At 43.6% G+C, this 24,771-nt stretch overlaps 1 protein-coding gene across 1 annotated transcript in view; it reads right to left on the bottom strand.

Moving 5' to 3' along the window:
- Positions 1-24,771, bottom strand: part of PLEKHH1 (pleckstrin homology, MyTH4 and FERM domain containing H1) — a 274,731-nt gene that overhangs the window by 88,506 nt on the left and 161,454 nt on the right. Inside the window, exon 8 of the mRNA XM_030215194.1 lies at positions 19,549-19,627. Within this exon, the coding sequence (XP_030071054.1) occupies positions 19,549-19,627 (79 nt within the window). The remainder of the gene's footprint in view (positions 1-19,548; positions 19,628-24,771) is intronic.

The raw sequence follows: 24,771 nt of genomic DNA on the forward strand, positions 1-24,771 counted from the left end.
TGGTGCACAATGAAAAAAGGCACTGGTGGGCAGGTATGAGGATACACACAATTGTAAGACATGTTTAGTAGGGTGTTAAGGGAGCAGGGTTGCCACTTGACTCCAATTCATCAGGAACAAGCTAATCCAGCCCTTGTTTACCGTATTGCATGCATGAACCAGTTCTGATTGTTCGCATGGATTTTCCTCATGAAAATCTGAATAACGAATCCATGAATGCACCGAGGTAAAGCCAGGACTAGACTAGCCTTTTAATTATGACTGGAAGCCAAATAGAAACCCAATATGGGAGCATAAACAAAGAGGGAACTAGAGCCCCCTGGGTGTATGCCAAGCACTAAGCTACAAAGGAAAGCACTAGCTATAAAAATATTATTTTCTCTCTTTGCATCTGCAAAATGTTTTATTTCAAAGATATATACCAGAGTCGAGGGGAGGGAAGGGGAATTTGAATTTGGTTGACCTAAGTCACGAAAGGGTCTATTTACTAATGTAGGGGGTCCTTTTACTAAAGTGCGCTGAAAAGTGGCCTACGCTGGTGTAGACGCATGTATTGGATGTGCACAGGTCAACTTTTCAGCGCACCTGCAAAAAACGGCCTTTGTTTTTTTGGCTGAAAATGGACGTGCGGAAAAATGAAAATTGGTGCGCATCCATTTTGGGCCTGAGACCCTACCACCACCCATTCACTTAGCGGTTAAGGTCTCACGTGTTAACCAGACGCTAATCATCAGCATGAGTACAATGTCGATTACCACCCGGTTAGCGCTACGTTCCTGAAAATAAAATATATTTTCTGGCGCGCGTAAAAAATGAAATTACCGCCTGGGCCACGCGGTAGCCGGGTGATAGTTGCGTTGGGCTTAGTAAAAAGGCCCCATAATCTTGACTTTTGTAACCCGCTTAATCCCTAAAAAAGTTCAAAGCGGTGTACAATGCAGACTAAATCCCAGAATAATGCAAAATAATAGTCTTAACAAAGTTACAGCGCTAAGGGTGTGCAGCGTTTTTAGCATGCAGTAAATGCTAAAGACAGCCATATATTCCTATGGGTGTCTCTAGTATTTAGCATGTGCTAAAAACACTAGCACGCTTTAGTAAACAGGGCCCTTAAAAATAAAATAAATGTTGAGAATAATTAACTAACCATTTGTCAGATGTTTATCATACAGATTAAAAGTTTACAAAAAGAAAAATAAGAAGGTTGCTGTCTTATAGCTAAAAAGAGACTGCTTGATATGTTAATAAGCTGGAAAAATGTGTTTGTGTACAGTAAACGTGTTGGTCTTCTGGGGGCAAAAGTGATCCCCACTCATTCTTGTCTACCAGCACCATTTTATAAGTGAAGGAGAAGCCTAATGGTTACAGTAGTGGGATGAGAACCAAAGAAGCTGGTGGGTGGGCCTGAGCTCAAAGTGGGTGGGCCTGTGCCCACCCGGGCCCACCTGTGACTATGCTACTGCTTTGGGGATAGGGAAATACCTATTGTACCTGAATGTAATTCACCTTATACTACTGCTCAAAAGGTGTGAGCTAAGTCCTGCCCCCTCCTCCCCCAAAAATTGGTGGTAGCTAATCTCAGGCACTCTTTGCTCCTCATACGAGGCAATTGTATAAACTATTCTATGCAGTTTGTTCTTGGCAGGAAAAGAGGATGCACGTTCCAGCACTTCTGCTAGCTACTCGGTTGTATCACCCTCTTCACTATCAAAATTATTCCACCCACACAGCAAATTTGCAGCTCGGAACATCTGTAACATGTTTTTTTTCATAACGGTATCACTTTAATGGTTTCTGTTGTAATGTGGCACCTGGGACTAGTTGGTGGAATCTCACGGATGACTGTTTTAGGAAAGAAAATCAAGACATTCCCTTTAAAAATGCTCTTTTCATGGCCTTGGAACCAGGTGCCCTGGCAGGAAGATGACCTCCCAGCAGAAAGGAGTTATTTTTTAACAGTTTGACTTAGGTCTGCAAGCTTTCAAGCTGTCTAGTGATCACAGGAGGAGTGCTGAGCTTTGGGCTGTTTATGTGTAATCAGAATTTGCTGTATAGCCAGATGCTGAGGGGGTGGAAGCACAGTTGACAGCGTGAACCAGAAAGACATTATGGTCTTGATTTATTAAGGGTTTTTCTTCCACTTTGTCCATGAGAAAAGAAACCTAGGTAAAAATCAGGCCCTTGGGGTGCATTAAGTACAAAGAGGAGCAGCATTAGATGAGGTAGCCACCAACTCACCGACCAGTAGGAGGCAGACATTTTGCTTTAATCATCTCCTTCTGGCCAGGGGAAACAAGACTAGGAGAAGGGTGTGGCAGGGAGGGGATCTAATGAGGATCAGGCAGCCTGCATCAAGGATCTATCATTCTCATGAGTCCCTACAGCAGCTCCTCCCTCCTCCTCCTCCTTGGCTCTTCTATCCCATGATGCAGAAGGAGTTAAGGTCACTCATAAGAGGCTGACTGCACTATGCTCCTGCTTACTGATATGGACCTGAGCAGCACTCTGTTTAGAAATACTGGCAGAAGCCAGTAATTTTGAGGTCCCTCCCATTAATTATTGTACTTACAATGAAAATCGAGCACTTCTTTGAGATTTGAAGCTTAAATAGGGTTGACTGGTTCACAGTGGAGTGGAGGAGAGGCCTAGTGGTTAGAGCACTGGTCTTGCAATCCAGAGGTGACCAGTTCAAATCCCACTGCTGCTCCTTGTGATCGTGGGCAAATCACTTAACTCTCCATTGCCTCAGATACAAACTTATATTGTGAGCCCTCCTGGGACAGAGAGATACCCGGTGTACCTGAATGTAACTCACCTTGAGGTACCCCTGGAAAAGGTGTGACTGTAACTCACCTTGAGCTACCCCTGAAAAAGGTGTGAGCAAAATCTAAATAAATAAATAAATAGTTCATATTTAATGATATACTGCCAATCAAAATCTAACCGGTCAATATTCAGCCAGCAGAGGTCTGCATTTTTAAAGTGCTGACTGTGGCCGGCTAAATTAGCCCTGGATACTCAATGCCAGGCTACATCCGGGCACCGGCATTGAATATTCATGCCTGACCAACATGCGCTGGCCACTGGGACTTATGCAGGTCTCTGCCAATATTCAACTGGGGATCCACAAAATCCATTTGTGTAGTTCCCGACCAGGGGGTGGACTGAGAGTGGTCTGGGCCCTTGGGCACTGAGGGTGATCTGGGCCCTGGTGGTCTAGTGGTCTCTGTGGGGGGGGGGGGACATGTCCTTTCCTGTCCACTGTGCTGTTCCTATTCCACTGCCGTGTTTTCAAAATGGCGACTGAGACTTCCTGTGGTAGTCTTGTGGGTCTCAACAGTCTCATGAGACTTCCTCAGGGAGTCTTGGCTGCCATTTTGAAAATACCGGGCAGGGGGAATAGTGGCAGCAAAATGGACAGGAAAGAATATGTTCCCCCCTCCCCCCGCAGAGGCCACTAGATCATCAGCGGTGCTCTTTTAAAGGTAGGACCGGGGAGGGCTGTAGTGTGTGGCGGGCATCTGGGCACAGCCCCTGGGCCCTCTAGAGCATCTGATCCCTCGGGCACTGCCCGGTTGCCCAAATGGTCAGTTTGCCCCTGGTCCTGACTTAATATTGGTTGGGATCTGCATAAGGGGATATCTGGTCTCCTCCCTGCTGTACAACCTGATCCTCCCTCCTGCCCCCCCAACCAGATAAACTCCTTCATCAATGCACCCAACCCCTCCAAACCTGCGTCACCTCTCCCCACCCAGGCCTATCTGTCTGTAACCCTGACCTGTGAACAGCAACATTCTGGGCACCAACTTCAGTCTCAGGCAAGCATGACTGGGGCTGGGCAAATAATTTCACAGGCTGGTGATGGAAGGCTTACCGTCCTTATCTACACAGGTAGAAATAATTGTCTACACACAGGACTCAATAATAACTTTACTGCTCCAACGTTAGATAGAACAGTTAACTCCAGACAGCAACAATGATCAACTTTCATTACACTATTTACAGTTTTATTTTTCACCCTTAGGATCACAGGCTTAATTTGCTCTAGGGTTTAACCAGTCAGTCTGCCCCAACTCAGACCTCTAAAGGCTATCAGCTTCATTTGCCTCAGGATCCCTCCAATTCTCAACTCTCTCAGGATCCTCTTGGGACTGGCCTGCTGGCAGTCCTGTTATTTTCTTTTTTCCTTTTAATCAAAAGTGAGGCTCTTGTCTGCTCCCATTCTCACTTCCACGGGGTGTCTTTTCCTGCTGAGCATTGCTCACTTTTTCCACCTGTGTCTTCCCAGGTTAGGAAACCAGCTCCTTCTCCTCTGACAGCCTCTGTTGTGAAGCAGAGGTTGGTTCACTCACTCCCAATCTGGATGCTCCCAGCTATGGGTTTCCCTACCCTCAGCACTCTGAGTCTCAAAGGGGGTCAGTAACTAAAAACCTTGGCTTTTCCCTGTTCACTACTTTTAAGCTTTCTGCCCCACCCCGTTGGGCTGATTTAGTCAAATTCATCCCAGCTGTCACCTCCCACTATTATCACCACTACAATTGTAACCCTCTGGAATTCTTCAGAATTTTGACCTGCAGCTAGAGAATTCACTAAGAGGGTTACACTCTCCCTGGGGTCACACAAAAAAAGATTTTTATGTAATGCTCCCTTGTGGGTGACCCTGGGCCAACCTGGCTAGAGTTTCCCTCAGGCAGGCTCTGTTGGGCCCTGTAATGATTAGTGCATGGTACATCCACTTGGGGAAGAAAAATGTTAGCAGGTGGGATTTCCCTCCTTTGCCCCCATGAAATTCAAAAAGAATGATGTGAATAAGGCTGGCTGAAACGTTAAACAGTTTATTGAACTACTTACAACTTATACTATATGACGCATTACACTTGCTAATAAGAAGTATTTGTGATAATCAACTTAAGTCCTGGGCTCCAAGTGTCAACTGAACTCCCAGCAGCCTCTGTCAGGGTTCCAAGCACTGCTTCTGTTCCAAGGTACCTCTGCCTCCTCCGGACTCCGAGTGTCAATTGAACTCCCAAAAGCTTCCGTCAGGGCTCTGAGTACCAATTGCATCCCAGGAGCTGCTCTGCCACTGGGCCTTGAACACTGACTATGTCCTCAAAGGCCTTGCCCTGTGCTGGCTCCCAGGGGCTGCTCTGCTGTTGGACCTTAGGCCCCAAGAGCCTTCTGTCTCACCCTGAGATACTCCCAAGAGCCTTCTGGCCCTGAGTCAATTCCCAAGGGCTGCTCCACTTCTTGTCCTCAAGCACCAATTGTGCTCTCAATTTACTGATTTTCCTGCTATACACACCTTTTCTTGTTCCACTGGGTTTCTCACTAACAGGCTCATTTTCGACACAAAACGGAAGATGGGCGTCCTTCTCACAGGGTCGTCCAAATCGGTATAATCAAAAGCCAATTTTGGGCATCCCCAACTGCTTTCCGTCGCAGGGACGACCAAAGTGCATGGGGGTGTGTTGGAGGCGTAGCGAAGGCGGGACTTGGGCGTGCCTAACACATGGATATCCTTGACCCATAATGGAAAGAAAAAAGGCGTCCCTGACGGGTACTTGGACGACTTTACCTGGTCCTGTCTTTCTTACGACCAAGGCACAAAAAGGTGCCCGAACTGACCAGATGACCACCGGAGAGAATCGGGGATGACCTCCCTTTACTCCCCCAGTGGTCACTAACCCCCTCCCACCCTCAAAAAATATCTTTTAAAATATTTTGTGCCAGTCTCAAATGTCATACTCAGTCCTTCACAGCAGCATGCAGGTCCCTGGAGCAGGTTTAGTGGGTGCACTGCACTTCAGGCAGGCGGACCCAGGCCCATCCCGCCCCCTACCTGTTATACTTGTGGTGGTAAATGTGGGCCCTCCAAAACCCACCACAAATCCACTGTACCTACATCTAGGTGCCCCCCTTCACCCGTAAGGGCTATGGTAGTGGTGTACAGTTGTGGGTAGTGGGTTTTGGGGGGCTCAGCACACAAGGTACGGGAGCTATGTACCTGGGAGCAATTTCTGAAGTCCACTGCAGTGCCCCCTAGGGTGCTCGGTTGGTGTCCTGGCATGTCAAGGGGACCAGTGCACTACAAATGCTGGCTCCTCCCATGACCAAAGGGCTTGCATTTGGTCGTTTCTGAGATGGGCGTCCTTGGTTTCCATTATCGCCGAAAATCAGAAACGACCAAGTCTAGAGACGACCATCTCTAAGGACGGCCTAAATTTCAAGCTTTGGGTGTCCTCGACCATATTATTGAAACGGAAGATGGACGTCCATCTTGTTTCGATAATATGAGTTTTCCCGCCCCTCCACCGGGACGTTTTGCGAGGACGTCCTCAGCAAAACTTGGGCGTCCCTTTCGATTATGCCCCTCCACGTAACCTATTTCCTATCTTCATGCTATGGGGCGATGTCTCCCCTCCCCCTCTATCACATGACCCTCAGAACTGACAAGCTCTCGTACTCTTGTTCCCTAAAACCCCTCCTTTACCACCCAAACTTCACTTCAAATTGGTCTCCTCAACACTCGCTCTATCTAGTATAAGTCTCATCTCATCTATGACCTTATCACCTATCACAAACTGGAATTACTTTGTTTTACTAAAACCTGGTTAACCAACCCTGACATACTTTTTTCTTGAGCAGTCATGCCCCCCTACCTATCATTTTCCCTTCTCTAACTGAAAGCAAAAAAAGGGGTGGTGGCCTCGCATATGTCTCCTTCACTCCTACTCCTCTTACTTCCTCAAAGGCATGGCTTTCCATGTCCATTCTTTGAAACCTGTTCTTGTCCTTCTAGTCTATCTTCCTCCTCCTGTTACCCACACATTGCTCTAGGCCTTTTATAACGTAGTCTCTTCTTTCCTATTAGATCCTGCTCCCCTACTCATTTTAGGTGACTTCAATGTTCAGTCTGATCCTAGTGATCCCATTGCTTCTGACTTCCGGACCTTCTTCCTAGAATCAAATTTAATTCAACATACTCAATTTCCTATTTTTATTATTATTACATTTGTACCCCGCGCTTTTCCACTCAAAGCAGGTTCAATGCGGCTTACATAATAATATGGATTACAGAGTATTGATACAGAAAATGTAAGTTATTTATAGCAGAATAATAAAAGAGTTAGGTGGGTAGAGATGGGCAAGGGTGAAGGGAGTAGGAGAGGTATGAGCAAGGGGTAAGTGAGCATTAAAAGGGGTAGAGGAGGCGGGAGGGGGGAAGGGACAGGGGATAAGCATAGGGAAATTTGGTGGGAGACGTAGTGTTGGTCAAACTCTTGATCTGATTATTACTTACAGTTCTCAATCTATTTTTACATTTCTTAACTGTCCAGTCTCTTGGTCTGATCACCATTTCCAAAAGTTTGATTACTCCCTTTCTACTGCACCTAAGTTACCTGACCCCCAGCCTAGACGCTTCCAGAAATTAGGTAAAGTTACCCCTGAATGCTTGGTAGCTAATTGTTCTTTCATATTGATTTCATTTCACTTCCTTTGGAAGACCAAGTCTCAACTTGGAATTCCATTATGTCTGAAACTCTTAAGATTGCCCCTGTTCACAATGTTAAACTTCACTGTCAACAAACCCATCCCTGGTATCACTATGGCCTTCAGCTTCTTCACTGCCAAGTACACCATCTCAAGCATCAGTGGCTAAAGACTTGCCTTCCATTCCATTTGTCACTATTCAAGAGCTCAGCCTTCCATTATAGTAAGTCAGTCACTCTGGCCTAAAGGGTATTCTACTTGCCTTTTCCGCAGGGACCCTAACCCCTCCCACCTTTTCAAGATTCACAAACTCATCTTAAAACCCTCCCCCTACTTCTTCCCGCACTGTGGATGAGCTTGCATCCATGTTTACTAAGAAAATAATTGATTTCCAATCCTCTATGTACCACCTCCCACACAGACTTCTGATGTGTATGTCAATACCTGCTCATATAGTACTCTTTCTGCTTTTCAAATATCGCTGCAATCCGAGGTTTCCAAGACAATCTCCTCCATGAACTCCTCTTCTGCACCCACCGAACCTCTTCCTAACTTCTTTTGAAGCTGCTCTCCAGTTCATACATCACATATCTTCACTCTGTGGTTGATACAAATCTCTCTACTGGTGTATTCTCACTAGCTTGGAAATTTGCTATTATTTATCCGCACCTTAAATGTACCTATACTCAGTGCATTTTATCTAGCAAAAAAGGTGCCGGTACTCAAATGCTAGGCCACCCATCAGGGGTGGGGTGATCACTGTAGGACCCACCCCACAATAGCCAGGGCCCCTGCAACCAGTCACAGAATCTATGACAAGGAAGAATTGGTGTGTATAGCCTGAGCTCTTTCATTAAAACTTGCAATCCATGGGTCAATTTTAGCAGACAATTAAAAAGGTGCCGGTACTCAGTACCCCCTCAAAAAAAGCCCTGCCTATACTGATCCTTCTGAGCTTAATAGTTATCATCCAATTTCACAACTCCCATTTTGTCAAAACTCACTGAAAAGAATGTGGCTGCACAGTTTACCTCTTCACCCCTGTTTGCTTTGAATGGGCTGTGTCGGCAATGCCATGCAACTTAGTAAATGGGGGGGGGGGAGGGGGGTTAGTATGTCAAGCTCCATCTCTGGCCGTCTTCAAATCTAAGCTAAAAGCCCACCTTTTTGATGCTGCTTTCAACTCCTAACCCTAATTCACTTTGTTCAGAACCCTTATTTTATCATCCTCACTTTAATATTCCATTATCTCTTGTTTGTTCTGTCTGTCTGTCCTAATTAGATTGTAAGCTCTGTCGAGCAGGGACTGGCTGTCTCTTCATGTTCAAGTGTACAGCGCTGTGTACGTCTAGTAGCGCTTTAGAAATGATAAGCAGTAGTAGTAGTAGTTGTTTAACCAGTGACTGTCAATGTTCACAAGCCTACATTGACTGAGGAAAACATTTAAAACTGCAGGACTTAATCCTCCAAAAAATGCCAATATTAAAAAAAATTTTGAAAACCTCATACACCCTCCTTCCCCCAAGCCATACCAGTTACAGGAGAAAAAGGACACAGCAACACCACAAGTGCACATGTACCAAAGAGCAGGGGTGGAGAAATGGCCTTCAAAAACAATCCAAGGGACACACTGGTGGTGGATGTAAAAACAATCGGCTCCTTCTATCTCGCCGCACCTTATGCCTGGAATAGGCTTCCTGAGCCATTATGTCTAGCTCCATCCCTGCCTGCCTTCAAATCCGGGCTAAAGGCCTACCTGTTTGATGCTGCTTTCGACTCCTGACTTGTAACTTTTATCTTATCTTTATGAGTCCTTCTGTCTGTCCTTCCCTTATCCTTGTTTGTCCTGATTTAGATTGTAAGCTCTTTTGAGCAGGGACTGTCTTCTTCATGTTCAATTGTAAAGCGCTGCGTACGACTGGTAGCACTATAGAAGTGATTTATAGTAGTAGTAGTAGTAATATTGCTGATAAAATGTCAGGATTCCACAAATACAAAAACTCTCTTCGCGTTTGCTCAATGTATCTCTTTAAAAGCACACTGCAGCATGCGTGCACCACTTTTCCCGCGCTGTCTCATGCTGACATTTCAGTTCTGTAAGGTAAGTGCTGAGTATTTCATTTATTTGCTCCTGGTTCTTCATTTTTATACTCTTAAAGCTTAAAAATATGATGACAACTTTATATACATTATCTGCATCAAAAGAGCATATGCCATTTATTGCATTGGACTACATTACGTTGTTGTACATATTTTTATCTTTTTATTGATACTGTGGGATGCTGTCCGGGTTTGAAAATAACTTCTCAGGTAGTGCACATATGATATATTCTAAGGTTTATTCAGCAGTGAACTTAAGGTTTAGCTGTGCCATTTTTAACAATGCGTTTTCTATAGTCGCATTCAAACCTCTTTTTTTGCCTGGTGCAGATTGCATTGGGTTACTTCAACCACTGCAATCCAGATTTGGTTTCTTTATTCTATTATTCTATGTTCGCAGCCTTTAAGCATGCATTGATTCTGCTTTTAAGAGCTAGGACATAATGAAACTTGTCAATTATATGAAGAGAACGATTAATGTTTTTCCTAACCCATTGTACGCTTTGAGAACATAAATGCTGATAGATAACTCCTTGTTTCTATTGGATTCATTCAATTCTGTAATATGCAATAACAGTACAGTAGGATTTCAGGTTGGTGCTTATGACTTGAGTGTCTTTCCTATTGTGTTGCATTATGCTTACAAATTAACCCTCCCTTTTACAAAGCTGAGCTAGGGCTGCCAGTACAGTAATGCCAACACAGCCCATTCAAAGTCAGCATTACCACACGGCAGCCACTAATGCAGCTTTGTAAAGGGGGGGGGGGGGGGTAAGTTTGTCTTTGTGCTTCATTATATAGTTTATGTATGTCTCAATTTCATTGCTCATCATGGTTAGATACTTGTTCATCATTTTTTTTTAATTATATGCTTATATATACCTATGTTCATATGGGAATATTTTGCCTTGTCAAACATAACTTTTTACTTTTTGTATATGATTTTTTTGTAATAATATATCTGTTATGTCATTCTGATTTCTTTTTATGTGTAGATCTAGCGACTCCTGACATGAGCAAGAATGAGACTGGGTAAAGGCTGGGGGGGGGGGGGGAGGTTTCCATGAGCGAGAGTGAGACTGGATAAAGGCTGGGGGGGGGGGGGGGGGTCCATGAGCGAGAGTGAGACTGGGTGAAGGCTGGGGGGGGGGGGGGTTTACATAAGCGAGAGTGAGGCTGGGTGAAAACTGGGGAGGGGATGATGCACTGTCATATTTTGCCACTTTTGTCAAAATACGATGGTGCATGCTTTGGCCCTCCAAATGTTACAAAAGATTAAATGTGGCCCCCAGTATAAAAAGGTTGGACAAGTCTGGTATAGACCTTGTCTTTCTCCTTTGATTAAAGGGGTTGCAGTTGTTTTGGTAGACACTTTTAATAAGTATCTGGGTGTTCACATAGACAATCAATTGTCTTTTTCAAAACAAGTTTGAGATGTTAAAACATGTTTATGTATCTTTAGGCAATTTGGGGGGGGGGGGGGAATTTGACCTTTTCTTACTGAACCAGCACAACATACAGTGATGTTCAACTGACTCTGAGCTTTGTTATTTCCACTGGCAACTTGTGCCACAGATTCTCGATCAGCGTTCCTTTTATTTTGTTAAATGTTTGATTTTGATTTTAATCTATGTTAATTTACTGTGTTCACTGCTATAACACAACTGCCGTTAATGGTATATCAAATTTAGGGCCCTGTTTACTAAGCTGCGCTGTAGCGTGCTAACTTTTTAGTGCGCACTAATGCTAGAGATACGCATATATTCCTATGAGCGTCTTGAGTAGGGGAGTAGCCTAGTGTTTAGTGCAGCAGACTTTGATCTTGGGGAACTAGGTTTGATTCCCACTGCAGCTCCTTGTGACTCTGGGCAAGTCACTTAACCCTCCATTGCCCCAAGTACAAATAAGTACCTATATGTAATATGTAAACCGCTTTGAATGTAGTTGCAAAAACCACAGAAAGGCGGCATATCAAGTCCAATTCCCTTTACCCCTTTCGCGTTAGCGCGCCTACAGCGCGGCTTAGTAAACAGGGCCCTTAATAAACAAACACATTTTGTAGTCATGGTACTTTTTACTCAAAAAGTATTATACTAAGCATTTACTTTTTTACATTTACCTGAGTAAATGTTTTATGTGATTTTCACTGTACTTTTTACTTTTACGTAAGTAACAAAATATGCATTTATCTTTACTTTTTCTTAAATACTTTGACCTAGTACTTTAAACAACACTGTCCAATAGTTGGAAAGTAGGACCAGTGCCGGGCAGACTTCTACGGTCTGTTCCCCAAAATTGGCAGGGAGAGACAGAGATTAATGAAGAAGTGGAACCTGTGCTGAGTGCTAGATTCAACTCTGGCCACCTTAATTTAATTTGTTTATGGTTTGTGGTCACTTATTCTGTATTTGTGTTCTGTGTGTGTGACCAAAGTATTGTGTGAGCATCATCTATATAGTATTCTATAGTACTTTGGCTTCTTCAGTTTTCTTGATAGATGTATTGATATTTTAAGGCCCCACTGTAATATTTAGGACATATTTAAGGGAAGCATATGTGTGTTGGTGGACTGTGGCTCAGTGGAGGATGAAGAGCGCACCCTCTTATATTTCCCCTAGCTCTCAATGTGGCCTGCAGCCACTGAGGCTAGCACTGCTACTCCCATTGAAGTTATTGGGAGTGGGGTAGGTGTACAGTAGGAGTAGGGGCGTGGGCAGGGCATATCAGGTGGCAGGTGTTTCTCTAGTGCCCATCCATCCAACCTGTTGGCCCACCCAAAAACTGCCTTCTGGCTACGCCACTGGTTTGGAAGGCAAGTAGTTAAATTAAATCAAATCCAATTGTTTCATTTATCTATAAAGATGGAGGACATATGAATCTCAACCCAGATTTTACTGTGGAAGATCATTTCCAGTCTGCTCATTCCAGGAGTCTCTAATCATAGCATTTCTTATTTCCAAATATAAACAATGTGTATCTCGTGGTACCCCGTACTTCACTACCAGCTTATGGAATGGTTTGTCTCCCTCCCTCTCCCTGGAACTGCCAGATTGCCTCCAAATGTTCATATTCAAAAAGTATGTAGAAAATTATATCATGGGATTACTTAATAATGGGAAGAGAGACAGCTTATCTCTCGGAATGTTACAATGTTTACACACTGTGTACATGTCATAATAGGATTCTTTCTTAAATTCTTCCACCCATTCTTTAGATGGAAGAGGTGTCAAAAGCACCAGCAAACCTATTGCCCCAGCTTGATACTCCTCTGACGATACCCAGGATCGCACTACATCAGCATGAAGCTATTTTTTTCAGACATGCCAAACAACCAACCTAGTAATATATCTTTATTTTTTACATTCTTCATTTATAACATTTTTATATGCAAGTTTAGGCAAAAAGCTTGGGAGATACATTAGAGTTGAGGAATGCTAAGCCAGTAATATATTTATAGATTGGGTAAAGTCATTCCTCCTGTAAATTTTTTAACACATTAAAGGGCTCATTTTCAAAAGATAAAAACATCCAAAAAATACCAGCACAAAGTGGCAGATGGATGTTTTGTTTACCAAAACATCCAAATCGCCATTTTTGAAACACATTTTTAAGACGTTTTTCCATGCAGTTTGTCTGCAGTACATCCAAATCACAAGGTAGTGTGTCGGGGGCATGTGAGGGCAGGATTTGGACATTCCCAAAACGTGGAAGTTTTTCTGCCATAATAGAACAAAGCAAAAACATTTTGGTCTAGACCTGTTTCAATCATTAATAAGTCACAAAAAAGTACCCTAAATGATCAAATGACCACTGGAGGGATTAAGGCATGACCCCCCTCCTTACTCCCCCAATGGTCACTGACCTCCTCCCACCTCTCAAAGATGTGAAAGAAACAGTACATATCAGCCTCTATGACAGAATCAGGTGTTATGGCCAATCCTATTAGAGCAGCAAGTAGGTCCCTGGAGTTGCCTAGTGGTCGGTGCAGTGCACTGTAGAGAAGGGGACCCAGGCCCATATCTCACTCTGTTACACTTGTGGTGGAAAGTGTGAGCCATCCTAAACCCACCAAAAACCTACTGCACCCACATATGCAGCCATAAGAGCTATTGTAGTGGTGTATAGTTGGGTATAGTAGATTTTTGTTGGATTTTGGAGGGCCCCCAATAGAATATAAAGGGGTAACAGTGAGACGTGCACCTGGGGCCTTTTATGTGAAGTCCACTGCAGCATCCCCTAGGGTGCCCCACTGCTCTGTCAGGACGTCCATGGTGCCGGTCTACTAAGAATGCTGCCCCCCCCCCCCAGACATCCCAATGGCTTTTCTTTATGCATTTTTCCCTTTGACCTTTTTTTTTTTTAATGGTCACAAAAGTAAAATGCACTGAGCACAAAATGTCTACAAAACGACTAGATAACAGCTATTTTCAAAACAAAAAGACAGACGTTTTTCTGGGTCAAAAATGGCCATGTTCGCCACTTGGATTTAGACGTCATATCGAAAATGCCCCTTCCCACCTTCAGCTTAAAAAGGAACGTGAGCCACCCCCCACTCTCCCCAAAAACCTTGAAATGTGATGGTTTTAGATTTGAAAAAACACCCTTTGTGTGACACTCCATGAGACATATTTATAAGAATAGATAATCTGGGGTAATATATTCATCCTGAGAAAATCTATGGGACCTACTTAAATATATGTAATTTCATAAGAACAAGGAAAAATGAAGGCAGGTTAAGTCATATGTTCTATTCAGTCTGCCATCTATGCCATCTACTATCCCTTCCTCTCCTTTCGAGATCCTTTGTACTTGTCTCAAGCTTTCTTGAATTCAGATAGTCTTCATCTCCACTACCTCCACCAGGAAGCCATTTCACAAATTCACCACCCTTTTTGTTTAGAAGTATTTCCTCAGGTTACTTCGGAGTCTGTCCCCTTTCAATTTCATCCTATGCCCCCTCAACCCAGAGCTTTCTTTGAATTGAAATTGATACGGAAGTATTTAAACATCTTGATCATATGTTCCCTCATATTGAGATCGTTAAGTCTGTCCCCATATGCTTTATGACAAAGACCTAATGAAAAGTCCTCTGATTCAATCAAATTTAGAGCAAATTGATTTTCAGTACAAAAATCAATTATAATTTGTACAACATGGCTAAATTAATTTTTTGGCTCGTTTGGCTGTGTGGCTTTGATGTGCTCATTGGCTGATGATGAACAAGTAGGTTTTAACTGCAGCTGCTCTGTTCATTTTGCCATTTGCTCGACATTGAGAGAAAGGTACATGAGCACAGGAAGGTGCTTTTTTGGTCTAGCAAATATGTATCTTTATTTTGAGTGAATTTATCAATAGGTGCTGCCCTATTTTTATTTATCTGGCCAATGTCATCTGTTCATTAAAGGGGTCTTTTACTAAGCCATGGCAGCATTTTTAGCTCGCAGTAGAAATTATCTGGTGGTAAACACCGAGACACCCATTATATTCCTGTAGGTGTCTTGGCGTTTACCGCCAACTGATTTCTGCCGCGAGCTAAAAATGCTACTGCGGCTTAGTAAAAGACCCCCTAACTAAGGCAAATTTTGCACAGGCCTTATACGTTGCAGTCAGGGTTTCTAGGTTATCTGATGGTACTTAAACTCTATCACATACCAACTTGGACACAAAGATTTAGCACAATGCGGGTAATTCTATAAAGAAGGAGCTTATACATTTATATGACAACTATATGAATAAATGACCTGAATATGGAGAAGCAGCCTAATAGCTAGAGTAGTGGGCTGAGATTGAGGGAAGTCTGGCTCAAATCCCATTACAGCTCCTTGTGACCTTGGGCAAGTCACTTAACCTTCCATTGCCTCAGGTACGAACAGACTGTGACCTCTCCAGGGACAGGGAAATGCCTACAGACCCGAATGTAACTCAGTTTCAGTTACAATTGAAAAAGGTCAGGTCGACATTTAACTGGCTAAATCACAAGGAGCTGTAATGGGATTTGAACCAAACTTCCCTCAACTTGAGGAAGAGGCTAGAAGCCTTTCTCTTCTTCATAACAATCCATCATGACTTCTACCTCCTAGTATCAACTATTATCCTTTCCTTAATGTTTTAGTCTCCAGCATTAATCCAATTGTCTTTAATATTTTTCAAACCACACACTAACATTATTTGTTTTTGTCTCACCTAGAATGTAAACCACACCAAACTCTGGAAAGGTGATATTAGCGGTATACAAGAATTGATTTGAATTTGAATTGCCCTCCATATTATGTTAATAATGAATCAGTATTATATAGTATTCAGATTTCCAGTCTACATTGTCCTGGCTTATAATCTTTAAACAAAGGAGGCATGGCCAAGGGAGAGTCATGGGCAGGTTATGGGTAATGCCAGGATTTAGGTGTGGCGTTCCATTTCCATGCCTGACAGTAGTTAGGCGCAAGCTTTTACACCAGCCTTTGACAGGTGTAAATGCTTCTGTCTAGACACGAAAATGACTTTAAGCCAGTGGCATAGCTACGTGGGGCCATGGGGGCCTGGGCCCCATAGATTTGGCCCTAGACCCCCTGCCGACGACCCTCTCGACCCCCCCTCCCGCCGCCAACCTGCTGTCGCCATCCTTTGCTGGTGGGGGACCCCAGCCCCTGCCAGCTGAGGTTCTCTTCTTCCGGCGCAAGGCTTGGTTCTGTTTCTGAGTCTGACGTCAGACTCAGAAACAGAACCAAGCCTTGCGCCAGAAAAAGAGGACCTCGGCCGGCGGGGGTTAGGGTCCCCCGCCAGCAAAGATAGGCAATGGTGAGAGGGGGGGGGTCGAGAGGGTCGTCGGCAGGGGGGGTCAAGGTTGTTGTTGTTGGTGGTGGTGGCGGGGTCGGCAATGGCGGGGGGGGGGGGGGGTTGACTGCACCGGGGGGGGGGGGCTAAAATGTGCCCCCTCACTTCGGGCTATGGACCCCCCTCCCGCCTAAATCTGGCTACGCCCCTGCTTTAAGCTAGTATTCTATCAAGATAGTTCTGCGTGGAAATGACTTTATAGAATTTGCGCTTAGTAGGCATATCATCCCAATGTCTAATTTTGGGTGCCCTATACAGAATTCCCACCATAAGGGCTAGGTGTGTATTTATGTTTATTAAAAGTTGTTATACCGCTCTTTCTGAACAGACAGGTCAGGGTGGTTTACAAAAGAACTAAAAAAAACATGTAAAAACACATAGAGAAAAGAATTTCACTGTGATAGGAAAGAAAAACACACAGATCAAGAGTACTCATCACTTACAATTCAATAAAAACAGTTGAAACCCTAGTCAGGAAAAGTCAGCACTGAGATAATCCAAAAGCAACAGAAAAATAATGGGATCTAAGTAAAGATTTAAATTTAAAAGAAAGTTTGGAACGAATAGAGGGCGGTAGGTCATTCCAGAGCTTTGGACCAAGAAAAGAAAAAGCGGTGCTCAGTGTTATTCTATAAATGAGATGTACAACTCACTTAAAAGTAATGTGCTAAAGTGCTGCATTTAGGCCCGTGCTATGCCTGCTATGGTACCGGGTCAATAGCCCCGTCAAAACAGCTCCCCGAAGAAAAAAAAAACCCCTAACAACCCCCCCCCCCCAAACTTAATAGCCCCTGACATATTCTCTGACAAAATGGCCTGTCCATATAATGACCCCAACAAAATGGCCTATGTACCTATTTTTAATTTGTTCTTTGAGAGGTGTATGTGGTTTGCCAGCAGTGCCATGTCCCCCTCCCCCCTCCCCCACATAGATCTGGCACATCAGGCTCTTCTTTCCTTCACCTTCTGTGCTTAGCGCCTCCTGCCAGTGCTTTCCATCTCCTGCATGGACCTTTGCCGGTTTCTCTCTATACAGACAGCGTCAGTGTCAGACGTGGGTGAGTGCTTGTTTCACCGATGAGGGGAGTCTGCGAGTGGGCAGAAGCAAAAGCAAGTTTCTCCCGGGGAGGAAAGGGAAGAAGAATCGGGAGGAGATTTTGCAAGGTAGGGGAAAGAGGCCATTTGAAGACAGGAGCTAGAGAGGTAAGGAGGAGATTTTCCTGAGGTTAGGGGGTGGGAAGAAAGTTTAGTTAGGGAAGGGGTGGGGGAAGCCCCAACAGAGTTTTTCCCAAGACAAGACAGACATTTATTTCCTGATTTAACTTTTTTGTTTCTTTGATTTAGGTTAACTCAGTGGAGGGCAAGACTTGCCCTAGTCTATTATGCTGTCAGGAGTTTCAAGTGACAAAATAGTCTTCTTTTTACCATATTGAAGGGCCTTGGTTCAGTCTTCAAATCAGGTCTTTCTAGTTGGTGTGACTGGGGTGTAGGTTTTTGTAGAGATATTATTCACAGCCCTTGCTACTGACCAGGGTTACAGCCCTTTAATGCAGGGATCTGAAAGGAGTCTTGTGTCTAGCTGCTGGCTTCAGGACCACTGCTAGAATGGCCAGATTAGGAATTACTAGTTGGATTTCTGCCAGGAATTAGTGAAATGCCTCTGTTTTCCAGCAGATTAACTTTTTAAATCTATTTGTAGTGTATTGCTAGACTTGCCCTAATCTATTATGCTGGCAGGAGTTTCCTAACATGCCCTAAGTAACAGGATACTCCTCTTTTTACCATAAATAAAATTTAGTATATATATTTTTAGTAGACTTTTTATTTTGTGATGGACTATTTTGTTAAGAGGGCTATTTGTCATGGGGGCTATTTTGTCACGGGTTATTTTGTGGGAGGGGCCATTTTGTCAAGGGTTATTTTGTAGGAGGGGGTATTTTGTTATAAACCTATTTTGTTGGGGCTATTATGACGGGATGCCATTTGCTATTGACATGATGTAGGTAGGTGCACCTAAATGTAGGCAGTAAATATTAGTATTTTTAACAGCATCTTGGGGCTCAGATGCCATTATATAATTAATGCTCAGCAAGCTGCATCCAGCCACCTAACTTGTGGTGCATAATCCTTCCTTCGTTTTCCTTCTAAGTCCTTGGTCTTCACTCCCCTCGAGGGTCACCTTCAGGATATCCCTCATGACTGTATATGAGAGAGGTTTGCATTCGGTGCAGGTAGTAGGCGGTCAAATCTCTCTCATGCATATTCATAGGGATATCCTGAAACCTGATGCATTGGCAGCCCTGCAATACTAGGAATAAAGATCAAGGCACTGTGTAATGTAGTCCATTAGCACTAAAGTGCCCTGACTAACCATCTACCACTGATGAGACAGTGTATGCTTAAACATTATCAGGCTTATTTTCGAAAGTGAAGGACGCCCATCTTTCAACACAAATCGCAAGATGGGCGTCCTTCTCACAGGGTCCCCCAAATTGGTATAATGGTAAGCCGATTTTGGGCAGCCCCAACTGCTTTCCATCGCAGGGATGACTAAAGTTCCCAGGGGCGTGTCGGAGGCGTAACGAAGGCAGGACTTGGGCGTGCCTAACACATTGGCGTCCTCGACCAATAATGGAAAAAAAAGGGCGTCCCTGATGAACACTTGTTCGACTTTACCTGGTCCTTTTTTTCTTACGAGCAAGCCACAAAAAGGTGTCCGAACTGACCAGATGACCACCGGAGAGAATCGGGGATGATCTCCCCTTACTCCCCCAAGTGGTCACTAACTCCCTCCCACCCTCAAAAAATTTTTTTTTTAATTTTTTTTGCCAGCGTCTATGCCAGCCTCAAATATCATACCCAGCTCCATGACAGCAGTATGCAGGTCCCTGGAGCAGTTTTAATGGGTGCAGTGCACAGCCCCCCCCCCACCTGTTATACTTGTGGTGGTAAATGTGAGCCCTTCAAAACCCACCAGAAACCCATTGTACCCACATCTAGATGCCCCCCTTTACCCATAAATGGCATAATAATTCTAATTATTACAATTTTTAAGTCATAGCAATCAATGGCAAAGGCTGCAGGCCTACATCAGTGGAGGCTTGATCTAATTCCTAGCACACTTACCTTGGGTGGGGGATTCATTTCCAGGAGTCACTTCAGATATTCTCATTCCAGATTTGGCCACTGCATATATACGACTTTCCTGGATTGATATGGTCAAACAGAGGAAAAAATGTGGTCACAAGAAAAAGATAAATAGCTGAAATCCCAACAGATCAATCACATGTTTTTTACTCCTCTGGGTGTTTTTTAGTGGAAGAGGTTGAATCAACCAATCCAGTTGGTCACTTCAGCCATTCCCAGTGAATAAAACCTGATATGTGGTTGCTACAAGGGTTGAACTGGTCCCTAGGTCAATATGGCTGCACAATTTGTTTCTTAGAGTATAATATATACAAGGATCCTAGGGGGTGGAGGAGTGACCTAGTGGCTAGAACACCAGGCTTGACATCCAGAGGTGGCCAGTTCAAATCCCACCACCACTCCTTGTGATCTTTGAGTAAGTCACTCAACCCTCCATTGCCTCAGGTACCAACAAAATATGAGCCCTCCAGGGACAGGAAAATGCACAGTGTATCTGAATGTAGGTCACCAAAAAGGTGTAAGCAAAATACAAATAAATAAATTAAATAAAAAGATTAGCACACATTATCTGCAGCAGGGCCCATGGGAATAAAATTAATCTTGTGGCAGATATGTTGCACTCTTTTGTAAAACGTCCCTCTAGTTTCCTATAAGGACACAAAGAATTTGTTGTAGACTTTCTCTGTTGCCACAAAATCTGTTTACTGTGGCAAAATCTCCCATTTACTTGTGTAAAAGACATTTCCATTAATAATTCAAAATAAAATAACCCAAAATGGATCAAAATCAAGTAGGTTTCCTGTTCAGAAGAAAATGCAGCATTCCCAGAGGTTGCCTGAGACAGATTTAGCACTGATATCACCACACTGGGTGAGCAGACCAATTGAGATTATTTTCATGAGGTGCAAACCTCATTTTGGGTCTGGTGTACAAAGTTCTTTTTAACTGAATTTTTCATTACACACATCATAACATTTTAAGATGAATGCAATGTCAATTTGTAAGTCATTCTGGCCAACAAATTAGGTAACTGTAATAAAACATGCAGAGGAGTAGCCCTGAGAACCAGGGAAGTCAGAGTTGGAACTTCAAATCTTGTTTCTCCTACTCATGCCTCTTGTGACCTTGGACAAGCCACTTTACTCTGTTGCCTGAGGAACAAACTTAGGGCTAGATTTATTAAACGGTATTAATAGTCCCATTTTATGCAATGAACCTACTTACTAATATAGTGGTAGTGGATTTTAATAAATCTAGTTCTTAGATCGTAAGCCCTCTTGGGACAGGGAAATAACTGCTGTATCTGACTGAAACTTGTCTTGTGATACTATTGACAAGGCACGAGGTCAATAAAAAACAAAAAAAGAAAAAATGAAAAACGTTTATGTTCATTTTCAGACCTGCGTGGGCAGAGCTTCTCCCTTTCCTCCAGCTGCAGAAAAAGAAGGTGTGGACTTATGTGTTCACAGGGACAAATGCTCAAAGAAAATCAACACACCCAGTCTCTTTTTGAAAGCTACCCACCAACTACCCATGCACTTTGCATCTTAGCAGCTTTTGGAAACGTGCCCACAGAATATTATAGCTTATTTCATCTTTTATTTTAACAGACAAGTAGAAAAGACAAATGAAAAGAAAGAGCTCTCTAGAAAAGGCAGCAAGAGAAAGTTGGAAGAGAAACGAGAAGCAGAAAAGTTTGATGAATTACACACAGTCCTCAGACTGCACTCTGAGCAAAATGTATTAAGACCAAGCTTTGTTTAATATGTGGAGTCAGCTTGAGGAGACAATAAATACAGGCAGGTCACCATGGGGATGACATTTAAATAGGTTTCCTGTTATAGGTGAGAAGCAACACACCCAGAAATAAATTTATGGATAATGCAACCAGTCCAGACCAGAATCCACAGGGTCTCTGATTTCCTACCTCCCCAATTCAGTACTGCTAGTCATTCTAAAGAACTAACACCCAGAGGCGTAGCTAGCTGGGTCGCCAGGGGAGCTGCCGCTCCCCCAAACGGACTTCCAACTGTGATGGTGCCTATTTTTGATGCGCTGACATGTAAAATATGTGCTGGTGCCATCGGCAGTCCGCTCTCTGCTCCCCCTGCGCCCTCAACCTGGCTACGCTTCTGCTAACACCCAGTGGCGTAGCTAGGTGGAGCCACGGGGGCCTGGGCCCCTCCGCCATCCAGCACTGGTCTGTGCAGTTTCACTAAAAGGAGCATGCCAACATGAGGGGAAGAGAGAGCAGGGCAGGCAATATGGTGGTGCAGGAGACCAGTGCTGGACGAAATATTCAGGTTTTGGGGGTTGGGGACCCCCACCAGCCAAGATGCACAGCAGCGGCAGTGGGCGGTGACCAAAATGTGCCCCCCCCCCCCGCCTTGGGCTCTGACTCCCTCCCACTTCGAGGTCTGGCTACACCCCTGCTAACACCACCAGGAACTCAGATCTCTCCACTCCCAGGACCTTTGACCTCTCTTCCTTGGGTCTCTCCCCTCTCGGAGCACCTGGTAGCGTTTTCTCCCACCTACTGCAACCTTAGGACAATCAGAGTAAATCTATCTCCCCACCCAGAACCTAAGAGCATGTGGCTCCAATACCTCTAAGATCCTTGGTACCTCAGATCTTACCCCTAAGGGCCCATGGTAAAGAACATTTTAGTACAGTAACTGCAGAGGTCATGCTGGACATGCTTTCAACAATTACCACACAGACTTTATGCTTACTACATATTAATATTTGCTGTTGAAATGCAGTAAGTGCAAAAACTGATCACAGTTTAGTGAAAGGCCTGTGTCTGTGCCCCAGTAATTAGTCATTTTTACAGCAGTCACTATAACAGCTAGATATTGCATCTTTTTATGCTTTTTATGACCTTGAGTCACATTTTCTCCTACAAACATTTCTTTTTTTGGTAAACCCACACTCTTACTCTTTCCAAAGATGCTTCAAATATGTGTCCGATATCAGGAAGGCGCTATTTTCAAAGTACATAGCAAGTGCCTTACAGTATTTAGATGATAAATACTCAAGTTCCACCACAACTTTAATATGAACAACTGTGTACATCAAATAGCAAGTGTAGGAGATCCAGGATGGCACCACCTGGAAAGACGTGTGGAGCTGGACAGGATCAACTCTTTAATACTATTGCTTCTATTCTGTATTTCCTTACTATTTTTCCTCGAGATGGCCTTGAAATGAAGGGGAAAATAAGAAGCTAACCCCTCTGAGCCTCCTAAACCCCCCCCCCCCATATAACAATAGCCACTGATTACAACTTAAATTGCTTTCCCTCAACAGCGTCTCCAGCTAATGAACCGCTTGCACAGGAGGCTATGGCTCAACATTTGCTGGAAGTCTCCTTGAGCCTTGATGCATGGAGCCCTTCCTCTCTGCTGAGCTCTAGACATGAGAAGCTGCAGGCCACTAATTAGGCCGCCAAATTGAGGATCAGGGGTGCGTCGCTTGGAGTAGATTCCAGAGGAACAGTAAGATCACTGGTCTTAGTAGCGTTCCCTGAAGATACAACTTCTGGAGTAATAGTCAAGAGTGGGGAGTTGTTATTGCTTGTGATTGAGCAGAGAACAAAAGTTAGTGTAAAAACTAAAGGGCCGAGTAATTTGGCCCATATATCTGGGAATCCCAAAATGAAGACAAGTGTTCTTGCTCTGTTAGTCAAGCTGCCAATGGTAATTCTTGATACCATATTACATTACACTTCATTTTTAATTCTGCAAGAAGCCTATACAATTCCATGAGGATCACTGAAACAAGACACCGAATCACAATTTGGGAAATTACAGCTTTAACTACATTAAATATGTGGGTAAGAATCAACCCACATATTTATTAAACAAAGAAGCTTTTAATTGTTTTGTAAACCTTAAGTAACCATACAATGCCTGAACTGAAGTAGGAAGGGAATTTCAGATTGATTGCAACCATTGAAGGAAATTTCAGAATAATCTGACCCCAACTTTGTTGCCTATTCAAAACAGAAAAAAGAAAATTGATCAAGTATGAAAGAAAGTCCCCAAACAGGGATCAAAAGACCAAAGAACATAATTTAAAATGTGATTTTGCTAACACAGGTAACTGGTGAAGTTTATAAAAATAGGGCGATATAGAGGAGGCTTAGAGGGGGAAGTGAGGCAATTATATGCTTGAACAAATTTAAGGGGGTAGGACAGAGCTGAGGGTGTAGACCCTTGTTTATAGTGATTGGGAGTTGATAGTTCAATTTTCACCATAAGGGTGACTGGGTTGTTGTTTTGTTCTTTTCTGTTATATTATATGGATGTCCAATATTTTAGGACAACTTGGCATTATCTGTATTGTCTTGAATGTTGTAAGTTGCTTCATTAATAAAAATATTTAAAGTGGAAAAAAATAGGGCGATATATGTTCATCCCAATGTAGCTAGATTATATATTCCTATGGGCATTTCTAGTGTTTAATGCATGCTAAAAACTAGTGCGCCTTTGTAAAAGGACCCCTAAGTATCCTGTTTTAAGGTGTGTTACATGTCCCTATCACAAGGGCCAAATGTGCCCCTGATGCAGGCAGTCCACTACCAAAATGTCTATATGATAGGACAACACAAGAACACTTCATCATTTACTTATTTAGATTTTGCTCACACCTTTTCAGAAGTAGCTCAAGGTGAGTTACATTCAGGTACACTGGATATTTCTCTGTCCCGGGAAGGCTCACAATCTAAGTTTGCACCTGAGGCAATGGAGGGTTAAGTGACTTGCCCAAGATCACAAGGAGCAGCAGTGGGATTTGAACTAGCCACCTCTGGATTGCTAGACCAGTGCTCTAACCACTAGGTCACTCAAAGGTTGCTCTTTTAATAAACCTCTTTTACTTGACAGCCGCTGATTGGTTCTTTTGGCTGCTTCTTTTCTGACATTTGGAGTTTTGCTGCAGCTTTTCTGTGCCTCTTATTTTCTTGTAAATACATTTGTGTAGATATGGCAGGGGTGTGTGGAACTGACAGTATTCTGCAGGTTAAGCGTGTTAGTGTTATTCTTGCCCAAGCTCCTCCCATGTGACTGCTTCCATTGCACCTACACACTACACCACTTACACACATCTTTACAGAACAGTGCACAGTAGCCCTGCTGCCACTTACGCATGTAGTATTCCGTCCCCCACCCCCCCGATTCGCAAAACTGTTTAACCAGAAAG

The sequence above is a fragment of the Microcaecilia unicolor genome, chromosome 9, assembly GCF_901765095.1.
Source record: "Microcaecilia unicolor chromosome 9, aMicUni1.1, whole genome shotgun sequence".
NCBI classification, from domain to species: domain Eukaryota; kingdom Metazoa; phylum Chordata; class Amphibia; order Gymnophiona; family Siphonopidae; genus Microcaecilia; species Microcaecilia unicolor.